The sequence below is a fragment of the Neodiprion fabricii genome, chromosome 1 (genome assembly GCF_021155785.1).
Source record: "Neodiprion fabricii isolate iyNeoFabr1 chromosome 1, iyNeoFabr1.1, whole genome shotgun sequence".
NCBI classification, from domain to species: Eukaryota; Metazoa; Arthropoda; class Insecta; order Hymenoptera; family Diprionidae; genus Neodiprion; species Neodiprion fabricii.
The window spans coordinates 38,800,143-38,814,484 of record NC_060239.1 but is presented as its reverse complement, the minus strand read 5'-3'; the positions used below and the strand labels follow the sequence as shown (position 1 = coordinate 38,814,484).

Below are 14,342 nucleotides of genomic sequence, written 5' to 3'. Positions count from 1 at the left end.
AATGAAAATTTATTTATCAGAGATAATAATCGAAACACACGTGTAGCATAGTCCGTAGGTATATATACGGAAGATTAAAAGTCACACTAAACGAACGTTAACGAAATATGCAGTACAATTCATGCGATGCGACAAATTATCACCGTATCTTTCAGAACGTGCAAACCGTACAATTACAAGGGTTTGGAACAATTCATGCCCATGCCTTAGGTGACCAACAAATATTTTTCTTCTCGCAAATGGTTGTATATAAATATATATATATATATTTTTCTTTTTAATTGTTACATGTCAGGACTGAATAATTGTTTTCTTCTCACAAACGTATCTCCAATGTCTGGCTCCCACGTATTTTTTTTTTTTTTTTTTAATATCTCGAGAGATGACGATCGTATAAAAAACCGAATACGCGTGTAAAACAATTTTATTTTTTCATCGCATAAATTCACAAATGTCACACACGTAAGATATTATATTTCGAGTCTACACTTCCCAATCTTATTATCGTTAATATTATCATTATTTCAATTATTGTTTCGTTTTTATTTTTTATTTTATATACTATCGCGGTTGCCATATTATTGTAAAATTAAGTTACATCAGCGCTATGATTTTTAAATCTCTGTAACTATTATACATAATTATAAGTAATATATTTGAATAATAATATTTCTTATTACTATCGTACACCTAAGTCATACATTATATTTCATATTACAACGTGTTTCTAGTCACATATATAGCTGAACAATACACTGGTATGCAGAAGACTTTCTGTTTGAACACAATACGTTACGATTCATAAAATTTTCTCACTATTTAACATCGATACCGTTAATTGTTATTAATGCCGATAATTTTTTTTTTTTTGTTTTTTCTTTCTTCTCCATCTCTTTTTATTTACAACTTTCAACGAGCCGTTAGTAAATTGTTCGTAACAATGCGCCGCGAAAAGCGATATACATGCATACGCAACACCGTTTGCATGTTTAAAAATACATGACGTGTATCGGCATAGACGAGGGAATTAGGAAGTGTTATTACCAACCGCGCTTCCCTATAACTATATATATATATATATATATATAGTTATAGTTACTCTGTATTAATTGAAAAAAAACCAGAAAAAATACATTTTTTTTTAATTAAAAAAAAAAAAAAAACCAAGTTGACGAAGAAAAAAACCGTAGCGTGAGAAATAAAGGACCTGCTAGTGCAGCTGCCGAGGTCAGGGTTTTCCTTATTAATACATATTGCATAGAGTTACGTAGCAAGAAGAAAAAAATAAAAAATAAAATACATAGGAGTATAGTTAAAAATAGAAATACGACAAAGACACAACCGAAGGTTTTGTAATAATCATTATTAAAAGAAGAGAAATAAGACATTGCCGCAGGGACGGCCAGACTTGACGCGGCTCTTTTGGCTCCGAGTATTGCAGGTGCGAAGTGGTTGAGCGTAATTACAAGAGTGAAAATATACCCGGCATCACGATTCAAGGTTGCCTTCCTCTTGCTTCGTTTCCATGCGCTCTGATTTTGACAAAGGATTAAAAAAAAAAAAAATTAAAAACAATCCAAAGCAATCCTCGAGTCTTTGACAGACGGGCATGTATTTTGCGTGAGGTTAAAATTGTAACTTGTGCGAAGGTTTGGCCTCCCCTGCGTTAATCTGTATCTTGTGCACAAGAAGATGGCAAAATTCAAGATCGATCTTGATACCGTATTTATGTATTGGTTATAGACGGTGTATATTGAAGCCGATGGGCAAAAACTACCGTTTTTTCAAATAATAATAACAATAATAACAATATTAATAATATTAATAATAATAACGTAATGTACGGATAGTTTTAGACTAGCATACATATAATATAGACATTTTCTGGTTAGCATTTCGTATGTATATATTATGTGCACACATGTATATGCATATATTATACACACACACACACACACATATAGGAACCGTACGTACCAAGAATAAGATAATTACATCACGCAAATACTGTTCTTCTGGTATCATGTCTACAAGCATGTGTGGATTCCTGTATTAATGCTGACCAGAGAATATCTTGCAGGTGTAAAGAAGGTTGAAAAGTTTTACCATCTTTTGAGATACGGTAATCGGCAATGTCTTAGATACTCTTTAATACGATAATTATGTCATTGAATATTCCTGCGTATTTCTAATTAACGAGTGATACACAAACAGAAAAATAGAAAAAAAATTTAAAAAAAAAAAAAGAAAAAACAGAACGAAAGGAAAGAAGAAGAAAACGAAAATTATTAAAAACAAAATGAATAATTAAATGAATGAAACAAAAAAGAAAAACTTATGCGGAATAATATTGTCGAGTTGCGAACATACATATAATATATATATATATATATATATATACTATATTATTATATATAATATGCGTGCAGGATTAATTGTATAACGTACTTTCACTTATTTCGGATGAAATATATAATAATATTAATAATGATAATAATGATAATGATAATAATAATAATAATAATGATAATAATATTAATGATAATACAGTAAATAAAAGTAAATACAGAAAAAAAGATGGAAAAAATGCAAAAAAAAAAAAAAAAATTCACAACAAAATTTAATTATAGTGTTACATCGTAATTATACATAATATGGTTAATCATTAATATACTGATTATAATATTGATAACGATAACACGACGAAGAAGAAGAAGACGAAGAGAAAGAAGAAAAAAAATGAATAATTATTATTAATTAATTTGCGATTAACAACCTACCCTGAACACATATTTCATAATTCATTATCATAGTTTAATGACTATATAAATATATAAATATATATATATGTATAATTATAATTTTATGAAAGGGTGTTGTGTAAGATTCGAAATGTCTAAAAAGAAAATGTAACGAGGAGAGACACACGATACATATAATTGGAATACATAATTATATACACGCAAACCAACCGACATAAAGTAAAATATGTCTCATTATATATATAATTATTATGTAATAATTGTCCATACATCTTAAAATGTCGAAATAAACTAATATTAAAAATATCGCTCAATTATGCATAATTTATAGATCGTAATTACATATCCTCATTTCGTTTGTCGACCAATCTTATATTCCCCGTTTTTTTTTTATAAATGAATTTAATGGAAGAAAAACTTCCCATTGGTATTTTGGAAATTTATTAACAAAAAGCGTAAAATGAACAGTTTTGACAAGATTGGCTTACGATTAGCAGATAAAGATCACGCATGTGATAGATCCATCAATATGTTGACTAAAGAATGTAAAAACAGTCACCTTTATGGACCTGCGTGTGTTGACTGAAATTTTGATATTTTTGTGTAAAATAATTATCTGTGGAATAATTATTGTAGATATAATTATATCAAATTAAATTATTTTACACAAATAGTAAACTATTCCAGGGACATGGAAGTTTTATCCATTACTGACCGCGATACGCAGTTCCTTTTGGAAAATACACATCGAAAAGTGCTCAAGAAAATTTGCCAGCGGTATCCGTCTTTGTATTTTTCAGACAACGTTCGCAAATATCTATTGAGAATTTTTGCCGTCAGAATGTTTGAATATTCGCGCGGAATATGAATTCGATGTAAAGTGGTTGATGATAACGCTGTTTGACATTTCGAATATTGGCGACACTGCGCGATCGGATGGTGGTAGTAAGTAAACCTGTAAGTACATGGAGACTAGGGTATTGCTGCGCTCGCTGCGCTACTCACTTCACTTACTGCTAACGGTGCGTTCCGAAATTAGCTGGCAGCGATAAAAACTCCTTAGGATAGAGGTGAAGCTACTCACGAACTCCGCAGCGCAAAATAGATAACTAATCTCTGTTAAAAGTTTGTTGACAGTACCGAGAGCTAATTCTCTCGTTTTGTCTTAAGAGCATATAGACGTGGACGAAGCCTGGTGTCCCCCTTCTTGTGAGTAGAAAACGGTATAGTGAGGGAATTAGTAATACTACAACGATGCGCTTCTGCCGTAGAAAGAGAGCGCATGTTGTATTACGACGTCCCTTTCTATCACTGGCTCGGGGATACTTTTTCAACGTCGATGCTTCCACTATGTCTAAATACTCCCAGTCGGAATGCGGTAACGTACAGTAACGTACGCGCCGGAACAGCGAGGAACATTGTGCAAAATGTCGTTGTGTCATAGTTACATGCCAAATTACTTCTCGATCGACGATATTCTTTCCAGTCAAGAACGCGTTTCATGCAAGATCGAAGTTAAACTGCCAGGTCTCGGTGAGTTTATCAACCAAAACCTAACCTAACCTAACGCATCACATCAAGACGAAACGCTGCAATGACCTCGCTGATTCTATCCGTTACATTGATATTCTGATGTCGAATTGATGCTGATGACTTGGATCTGGGTTTCATTCAGTTTCGGATTCTCTTTACCACCATGTTCTATGATTAATTTCTATAAATTTCGTTACTCTGTCATGACATAACCTGTGAACAAAATTGGAACCGGTCTTTCAGTGACGTTTGTTTTGAATTATAGTCTGAAACACTGTTTTTTGTATTTATTAATCTCAATGTGATGTGTGCAGTGATGAAGGAATGCAGCAATCTAGATTTCATACATTTCATTTACTTAGTAATTTGAACACAGGCTACTTGGACGTGTCTTCGGAGTCGCCAGATCTGCAATCAGGAACAAAATTGGACCTCCCTCACTGGCTTGCGTACCCCATGAATTCTAGAACGCATCCATTCGTCAGTATAGAAGTTCCTAAAATATACAAGGAGGCATACCGGTAATTATATGAATGTGTTGGAATTATTTGAAAGAGTTCGTGAGCAGCTATCGGTACATGTAACAACTGACATATTCAATTCTGTTACACCATAGTGAAATTCTAACTGCAGACGCATGCGCGGTGGCTCTAAACAAGTGGAGTTGCTATTTCTATGAATTCGGAATTCACCTCGCTCAATACGAGCACAGCGACTGCAACCTTATTCAGGATCTACTATTGCAGGTAATTCTTTTGAATATCTTAATTATATCTCTCATAAAAATGCGTAGAGATTACACAGACAAATCTGAGAGAAAAGTTCACCGAAAATCTCTAGATAAGAAGGTAGAATTATTTACATTTTTTGAATAATTACTCAACTGCGAAGAGAAACACCTGCTCCCTGGGTAGAAATGCTCACTAAATTTTAATCTTGACCTCATTTGTCGCGGAAAATTTTACATCCTACTGTCGTGCGTAAAGTTGAGTTCTGAATATTATTCACGAGTGTTCATGCGTTTTCTTACGAATGAAGTTTTTTCCTGCAATCCTGATAAAAATATGCAGAGATGCTTACAAATTTGCATTGAAAAAGTGCACTTATAATCTAGAAAGTTCGCAACAATTTCACAAAGATTTTTAAGCTTTGGTAATTCCTCGAGTCAAGTATTGTGAGTGGTATAACTCCTGTGACTGAAATGCACATAGATATTCGCCGAAAAATGGTGGACATGTGACGTTTTTTCCTTCATTTCTTTTGTCTCGAATTGATTCTCCAAGATAGTGACGTTTTGTTAAATTTTGTATTTGTTTTCTTTCATTATTTCTACGGCGATCGTTGCTTTTCAGGCGTTCAAATCGCGGTTCAGACTAGTAATGGACTGGGCTCATAATACAGGAACAGATCCGACGGTAGGATTGCAGCTTCCTATTCTGGAGAGAAAGTTGTTTTTAACAGGTAGAAAGTCTAGGTGTCTCTTGATTTCTTGGTTGAAGGAAGGTGGCGGTAGTATTGAGACATCGGAGATGGTAGCTAATCATAAGAAACGAAAACGAGCGGAGCTAGAGGATGAGAATACGTGATTTTGGGCAATTCTTAGATACTCTTGTGCATTTATTACTCTGCTTTGCCGACAGTACTGTCTTGCAAGCTACTCGAATCGATGAAACTCTCCTGAAAACTGAATCGATGATCAAATTAAAGCTGGACTTTAGATAACTCCTTGTATAAAATTGAATCGTTTCTTGAATACTCGGGGTGAGGATGACGGGGTCAAAATTTGTTTTTATATGCATGAATAATTAGAGGAACACTCTTGCTGTTTTAGAATTGTACAATTATAACCCTTTATTTGAACAAGTGAAATAGATAGGTTTGAATAATTATCGCTATTACTAGGTAACAAATGTAAATATTCTCTTCCGTGATATTCTCCAACGAAATCAGTCACATGATATAACTGCTAACGTTAGAAAAATCATAATGACAGTAATAATTGTAATAATAATAGTAATAATAATAATAATAACATTAATCACGCAACAAACAACAGGTTCATCATTTATCTCACAACCCATTGACTACGTAAGGTTAGAATGGAAAGAAAATAATCACTAATTATTCATTGATTTAATGAACAAACAAAAACTCGGAACGATTCTTGTAAGCAATTCTATTCGCATTTCATAACGGTCGAAGAGATATAATTTTTAAAAGAAATCAACAACAACGAGAATGTGAGTTCACATAAGTTGTTTGTTTGTACAGAGAACGAAAGAATGAAATGTAAACAATATTAATTAAAAGCGAAAGATACGCTATATCTTCTATCGGGCGTGTGTAATGTGACTTTTTTTTAGTTTGTTCATTTCTGAAAAATTTTTTATTTCTAGCTTGTTAAAAATATAGGAAAGTTTTATTTTTTATGCGTAAACCTCATTTTGGAGTAAAAAAAAAAAAAAACATAATATTTTACTATTGCTTTGGGTTCGGTCGAGTTTCCACATCAAATTGTAATAAACTCTCTGAATTCTCATTGAAATTATTTTCTCTCTTTCTTCAGATTTTGAATAACGCTAACAATAATAATAATTATTATTATTATAACAATGACAGCAATAATATTAATGCTAACAGTTGTAATAGGAAATAATAAGTACAGGGCTGGTAGTCGGTCACTTTTCTCACTATTGTTCACTTTTTTTTGAACGGAGTCACGTTTTGTTATTTTTTCCAAGAAATGATCTTTCAAGTCATTTTCTCGTTCGTAATATTGAGTTTCGTGCAGAAAAAATTTTGTTGCACAATTTTTTTCTTACGTGATATCCGCTGTGGACAAAATTCTGTTGTTTTTTTGTTTTTTTTTAAGCGTTATAGTATTTTCAGGAGAAAAATTAGCTTCAGTTTTATTTTGGAAAATCAACTATGATAACATTGATCATTATTTCTTTATCGAAATGTTTTGCCCGAAAGGACAATAAATTCGTAAATCAGAGTTATCGTTCACTTGTAACTCATTCACTGAATATCGTGTACAGTGATGCATTTTTTTTAATGCGGAAAAAGATGTCACGAACAATGAAAACCCGTATTCAGTGACATAAATGAAAATAGGGCTATTTCTGATGAAATGAATAAGACTGTGGCGACACTTTTCGCTTAATTACTATATTTAATTATGATCGGTCACTATTCAGTTGCTTTTTTTATGTCTGACAGTCGGTTTTTTTCACTTTTTTGAAACGACTTGAATACTACCAGCCCTGTAATTATTAATTGCAATAATTATGATCTTGGGGCAATAATAATATTTCAATTTCAAAATTACTGTAGACTGAATCTCCCTGTCTATATATAACATACACCAATATTTACGGTGTTACTATAACAAATTGCATTGCAATGGCTCACGTTACTCGTAAGTAATATAAAAAAAAAAAAAAAATAAAAAAAAAAAATAACGCGTACTGCGCATAAATTACGTCGTCTTTAGTAAATTGACGCGTTTTTAATTTTACGATTGTACAAAATAATGTGTATACTATACACAGAATTTAATACCTAACGACAACGATATTTACAAGAAGTTTTTTCCTATTATTGGTTTCGGAATGTATATAATTTTTTTTTTCCCATTCCATACGTCCTAAACTTCTATAATATTTTATTGTAAAATCTTTAATATATCTAAGTTTTATATAAAATATATTATTATATAAACCTTCTCGTCAGTTATAAAGTTACAGTTCTATTCACCCAAGGTAAAGTGGTATTAAAATTTTTTTATTCGAGACAATTTTTAGCGACAAACCGGAAGCGAAAAATGAAAAAGCGAAACTTGTATTTAGAAAAAAAGGTTGTGGATAATACAGATAAAATTTGTAAATCGGTAAACGAAAAAAGAAACTCATTCTAACCCTTCGATCGTTTTAGTTTCTCTCCCTTTCTGTTGCATCTTTTTTTTGTAGCAATTTTTCATGCCCACCATTTGATTGTAAAAAATTGTGTAAGTTTCAAATATTTTCATCCAGTCGTTTCCCGTATCGTCGCGAGAGTTTGCCGGACAGACCGACATTTTCTTTATACTGTTTTTCGAATTCTAGAGGTTCAAAAACGTAAAGATTCGTTGAATTTGAAAAAAGTGATTTGCGACCGAAACTAATACTTTTGCTACGTTACCAAAGGTCGCGAAAAGTAAAAAATATCGCTTTTGAGCAAAGTGTTATTTTGTAAGGAATAAATTTTTCTCTATTATACGCGTATACTTAGTAAACATGCGTAAATTGGCACTTGCAAGTTTACAAACTTAATCGTTAATTTATACCCTTAAACTATTGTCATTACAGTTGCATTGCTTACGAGCTTTCGTTATTACATATTCGATTATTAGTCTACCGTCCCTTTGTTCATTTTTGTTCTTGTTATTCGGACAAGTACTTCACTTAATTCACGCGATTTCTGTTTCTCCCACTCGAGTAATTGAGTTTATTACACTATGCAATTTACGTGTAAAGTTACTGAAATTTGAGTGTCTCATGTATATATTTTTTTTTTTTCGTTTTCTACCACTCAAAATTCCTACTCCGGAATTATTTCATAATGGTAATTAATCGTAAGATCGCACGTATAAGTTTTTCAATTTTTTCAATTATTTATTATGTATATGTTTAGATGTTTATTATATCTTATCACAAGTTTTACCTGCATTAATAAATGTCAATTAATGCTACGCGTGTATACTTACGAATATACACGCTTAGGTATATTTGTTTATCGTAGGTATATAAATAATGCCACATTGTTTTTTGTTTGTTTTTCTTTCAAATCTATCAACGATTTGTTTCTTGTATACAATAGTTTTCCGTATATCATTACTTTGATATAGAAATTATATATTGAGCAATTATCAAGGCACTGATCATCTATGGCTATATCGTTCACAATGGTGTATAAATATATACGCGGTATCAAAAACTCGCAGTGTTTTGGATATTTTCTATATAATCAGTCATCCTTCCGACTATATATACGTCATCGTTGCTCAGTTCCTCACACTGAACACTTATCGTCTAAAACGCAGCTTATCGTATTATACGCAATTCAGAGATTGGCAGGAAAAAATGGCGAAGTAAATTTTTTCTCGGTAATCGTATACCGAATTCAAATTGTCATTGTCGTTTCGAAATTTCAATTTTTAAACAATCCGTGATTGATTCCTCTTTTATTACCGATCGATCAACATCATATCATTGTGTTCCGACTGGATATCACTCAAAGAATCATCATGCACAAAATTTTCTCGTCCGTTTCTGTAATTTCTAATTCCCGGCCCGATACCCCAAATACGATTAGTCCTCACTGTCGCGTCTTTGTCGATTTCGGATAATTACACCTTGCATCGAAATTTAAAATCTATCGTGCACTACACATAATAATGAGCTTGCAGGAACGAATATAATGAGGAGGAGGAGGAGGAGGAGGATTTTCAGCAGGCCATCTCTTCCGGATAAATGGACGGAAGTTCATCGTCTAGTCAAAAACCCGGCGGTTCAGCCTCGAGGCTTGGCTCCTGTTTGAACATCCTGAAACCGGCGGCTGTTGTGTGTTCCTCGTTACTCATCGACGTGAGGTCCCTGAGCATCATGTCAGGCGGACTTCCGGCGGCTAGCATGTGGTCCTGGGGACTCAGGGGACCGGGATGAGCAGGGGTCAGCGGACTGCTCGGACTCTCGTTGCTGCTGACGTAGCTTCCGGGCGCGTTCGGTATCGGCAGAGACGCCGAGCCGTTGTTTTCGGCCGTGGCGCCGCCGAGCAGCATCTCCTGGAGGAGACTGTCGATGTGCGCGACTCCGAACAGCCTGACGAATTGTATCTGCTCGATCATTTGCCACGAGATCGACTGGAGGGCCGGTAACGTCAGGAGGATCTCGCCGAAACGACCTCGGCTGTCGTACTGACGGTCGCTTATGTAATCCTCGAGGTTGATCTGGATCTGGTAACGGAGATGCTTGATTCTGGCCGGCTCGCTAAGCCCTTTTGCGTCTGTGGAAAAGTCGTTTTACACTCTGTTATTTTAATGAATCGTTTATACAACGGGGGAATGAATTTTGATGACGTTTAAGGATGTGTCAAACGTACGGCACAGTCGGTCCTCGACTGCGCATGCGCGAGGTAATTCAACTCTATTGGTCGGCGATATCGTACCGCGGCAATGTTTTCCTTACGCTAGACAGGGCAGCCAACATACTCGAAACGGGAAGACGCCAAACTCTCTCGCGTCAAGTAAGTTGCACTAACGGCGTTTTCAATTGGCTGCACTGACAAGGGGATCGGGTTCCCGTTTCCCGTGGTGAAAGTTCAAGACCTCCGAATTAACGCCGTTTTTGATTTTTGATCGAATATGCCTTGGTTGCTGAGATATCGCCATTTGAAAATTTGACATTTTTCGGCGGAGCGGGGGCCGTTTTGGCTCGCGCATGAAGTGCGTTAATCGTGGGCGTGAACTCTTATCACAAAAACTGTTCTAGTCCAAAGTTGCGAAAACTATCGTCATTTCCCGAGGTTTGAAACGATACGTTACTCGGGCGAAGATGATGTAGTGTAAAACGAGACTTGCTTCCTTAGTCGATTTACATTATTATTTTTAAGATTGGATACTCACTCGGATCAAAGAACACTATGGCTTTGAGACAAGCGAATTCCGTGTCGTCGATTTGCACGTTGTGTAGAGGCTTGACAAGCTCTTCCATAATCCTAGTCCCGACTCTGCTTATGTCGAGGTCCTGGCTGCGTCCCTCTGTGGACAACAAGATTACTGACACAACGGTTATACCGTTCTTCTTAAAATCTAGACTGAGCCCGGCAATCATATTTTCAATCAAGTGCCTTCCTGTTACCATCGATGCATTGCGACAGGTAAATGTACAGGCATATCCATTATCCAGCAGAACCATATTCCACGACCATGCAACTCTAGGTGTATAATATAAACACAGAGAACAATTACGCCGGACTCAGTCGAACTAGCTACACCCCATTGCCGTGCATAATGATATATGGATATACGAATAAACTATCCCTAATGTTCGACGAAATTATGCAATACAACAAGAACCCGAATTGATTTGGTATAAATTGAAGCGTGTGTTAGTTCAGGGTAATTAGAGATAAATCATCTCTTTTCAACACATGCTTGGAAAGTTAGATCAACAAAGCCTGTGGAGCGTGCGTAAAGTGCGGTAAAACGACGCTTGCGCATGCGTATATTAAAATTCACAATTTTACACACTAAGGCTTCCTTGGCGCATGCGCACCTTTCCCGATACGCGCCTCCGATGACGTAATTGGTCCGAGTTCAACCTGAAGTTGGCGCGCTTAGGTTAGGTTTCACGAAGCCGAGTCTATGCTTCTGGCCCCCTTAATTGTCCTTGGTCTACTTCTTCTGAATTCTCATATTACATTAGTTTGCGTATCAATTCGAACTTTCCTTCACAGGTGTTGGTAAAGATGGCGTATGTCACACGTGAGGATGGGTGTTATCCGACTCGCATATTTACAGCGCTCGCTTTGCGGCTCTCGCTGCTTACTTCACACTCGATGGAAATCGCCCATTTCCCACATTTGTAACATAATGTACTATTTTTGAATCTTTAAAGAAACTTCATTTCGAGGCCTTGACGTACTTTCATCCGCATTTGCATTATATATGGAGAAACGAATAATATGTTACAGTGGCGTGCAGTTTTGCATGCAGAGTTCATGCATTTTTATACTTCTATTTTCACAATTTAAATTCAATCAATCAATTCACTTCAAGCCAGACGTTTTATACCAGTGTACAATATTTATAGGTATTTTTAAATGTTGCAGACATTGCGACAGATGAGATATTCTCGAATATTTACGATTTATACGTATATATAGGTGTATACATATTTATTTACTCTCCGTTATCGCATCAACAAAGTTACGTAAAAATAAATGTTTATTTATGCAGCGTATAATGTCCGATGATTAACGCTCCACAGACAAGTGTATAATAACATATTCACCTTGATCCGCAACCTAGACTATGACTTATAATATTGCGTTTTATAGAGAGCGACATTTTCCAACGATCGTCTGATAAAATGACAAAAATAAGAAAATTGATACGTGCGTTTGTGTGTGTGTTGAAAATAAAAGTCGTGAGCCGATGCAGTATCTCTTATAATTACTGTACAACGATTTACCGACACATTTAACATACTCGCGGTTATCAAAAATTGTGAAAAATTTCGACATTCAACACCCGCGCTCTTATACAGATAACCTACACGAAATATTTGTCACGTACTTCTGAAGGATATCTCGATATCCATCAAATACGTGCGATATTACGGAAATCTATAAAGCTGAGAATTTGTCTGAGTAAAAACTATTCAATAAACCGTGTACCTCGGAATTGCATATATGAACCACAATTTCATACCCGCCGCCACATAAAAACACAAGTGCACGCATACCGATGAATTACTCGAGTTGAATTACGAAGAATAAAAAAGCACGTTCAAATCTGTAGTGCAAATTAAACGATTATTCAACGATACGGAAAGTCCACTTGCCTGGGACAACCGATAGATTCGAATTTCGTACACTACATAGGAAAAAGTCAAAATGGCCGCCGCTGTTGGCACGCTTGCGATTTTAGTTCGGCTCTAGGATTATGTACAATACGTTAATTACTCGGGGATATTATTTCAAGTCGAAGAAAACTATGGCAAGAATAATAATTTGCTTGTAACATTTCAACTTCGAAGAATGCTAACAAAAAAAAAACCGTAGAAAATATTCAACTTGCGAAATCTACTGATTCGGACACGTGCATTTCCAGTGTTTAACAATTTTGGGGAGGGGGGGAGGGGGGGGGGGGGTTTAAATATAAGAGATAGCTAACATTTTGTTAGTAACTTCCCACGCGACACGACATGAAGAAAAAAATAATTATCTGTACATGCACCACACCGAATCCCTGACCGCATTAATTAAATAAACCATATAATACCGAAGAACAAGGGCCTGTATATAGGTATCTGTATTATATGCATATATATGTATATATATATAGGGCATTCCATGACATCTCGATCAAGATTCTACGTTCGTTCTTATTTCAAAAATGCAATCGAATAATAATAATAATTTTGTTTTTTTTTTGTTTTTTTTCGTCTTTTCAGTCTTATTTGTCGTTCAAAGTTACGAAATCTCCATCTTCCAACGCAGGTGTCAATAATTACGTTACATTTTTTGAGATTTTTTTGATTTTTCTTTTTCAGATTTCAGAAGCTTCTTAAATCACACTTGAGGCACGCTGGGTGAAAAAAATGGTGAAAAAAATTGCGATCACATTTGTCGTCGTGAAATTTCATACTAAAAAAAAAAAAAAAAAAAAAAAAATTATAAAACCAATCTGAGAACATCGACGTAGAATCTCGATCGAGATGTCACGGAATGCCCCATACACGATCTATATCTATGCAACACGGAAACGAATAGACGTACGTTATTCGCACGTACATAATTAATAACAATAACAACACCAACAAGAATAATATATATATATACATATATATGCATATGATTTATACGTACGCGCTTGGCGCCGCATTTCGCCCGGGAGCTTTACTTACCAGGACAATTTTTTGTTATTACACAATTGTTGCCTAAGAGAAGAACGTCCTTGAGGTGCATGCTGCGCCTCGCAACACCGAGGAGAAGGTGTTCGCCGGCATGCGCCCTCAGCAAGGCCACCTGATCGTCCAAAATGAGCTCGCTGAAGGCCGGTATGTATTTCGCCCATTCCACCAAAATTAATAGCTGTTGTTTCATGCTATCGCACACGTCGTTTATACTCGCCACTTGCTTCGTGCTCAGATCTATCTCGCTGTTCGGACTTCCGAGCTGCTGCGAATCCGTTTTTTCAACATTGTAAATAAGGTTGCGAAACGAACGACGAGGGAAGAAAATAAAAAAAATCGAAACAAAGTTGGCAGAAAAATCGAGCCC

General features: G+C 35.4%; 2 protein-coding genes across 10 annotated transcripts in view; one reads left to right on the top strand and one right to left on the bottom strand.

Annotated features, from left to right (window-relative positions):
* The first annotated feature begins 4,134 nt into the window (after positions 1–4,134).
* LOC124186675 (DNA replication complex GINS protein PSF3) lies at positions 4,135–8,424 on the top strand. Its single transcript, XM_046578560.1, has 4 exons — positions 4,135–4,295; positions 4,672–4,816; positions 4,912–5,041; positions 5,648–8,424. The coding sequence occupies exons 1-4, from the start codon at positions 4,190–4,192 to the stop codon at positions 5,879–5,881; spliced, it is 615 nt and encodes a 204-aa protein (XP_046434516.1). The 5' UTR covers positions 4,135–4,189; the 3' UTR covers positions 5,882–8,424.
* Positions 8,425–8,804: 380 nt separating this feature from the next.
* LOC124186627 (hepatocyte nuclear factor 4-gamma) overlaps positions 8,805–14,342 on the bottom strand; it is a 45,346-nt gene continuing 39,808 nt past the window's right edge. For 6 of the 9 annotated variants that reach the window (XM_046578500.1, XM_046578533.1, XM_046578518.1 and 3 more), the window contains 3 exons: positions 13,967–14,240; positions 10,960–11,112; positions 8,805–10,340 (listed from right to left, as the gene is read on the bottom strand). In XM_046578500.1, coding sequence (XP_046434456.1) covers positions 9,832–10,340; positions 10,960–11,112; positions 13,967–14,240 — 936 coding nt within the window. In that variant the 3' untranslated portion in view covers positions 8,805–9,831. The remainder of the gene's footprint in view (positions 10,341–10,959; positions 11,113–13,966; positions 14,241–14,342) is intronic. The other 3 variants (XM_046578480.1, XM_046578472.1, XM_046578490.1) reach the window with 3 other exon arrangements.

What these genes read in the sequence shown, in the direction of transcription:
- LOC124186675 (XM_046578560.1), top strand. Translation starts at nt 4,190, where the DNA reads ATGTCGTTGTGTCATAGTTACATGCCAAATTACTTCTCGATCGACGAT. An exon ending in ATATACAAGGAGGCATACCG is followed by an intron (nt 4,817 to 4,911) that starts GTAATTATATGA and finishes GTTACACCATAG; the next exon opens with TGAAATTCTAACTGCAGACG. An exon ending in TTCAGGATCTACTATTGCAG is followed by an intron (nt 5,042 to 5,647) that starts GTAATTCTTTTG and finishes GTTGCTTTTCAG; the next exon opens with GCGTTCAAATCGCGGTTCAG.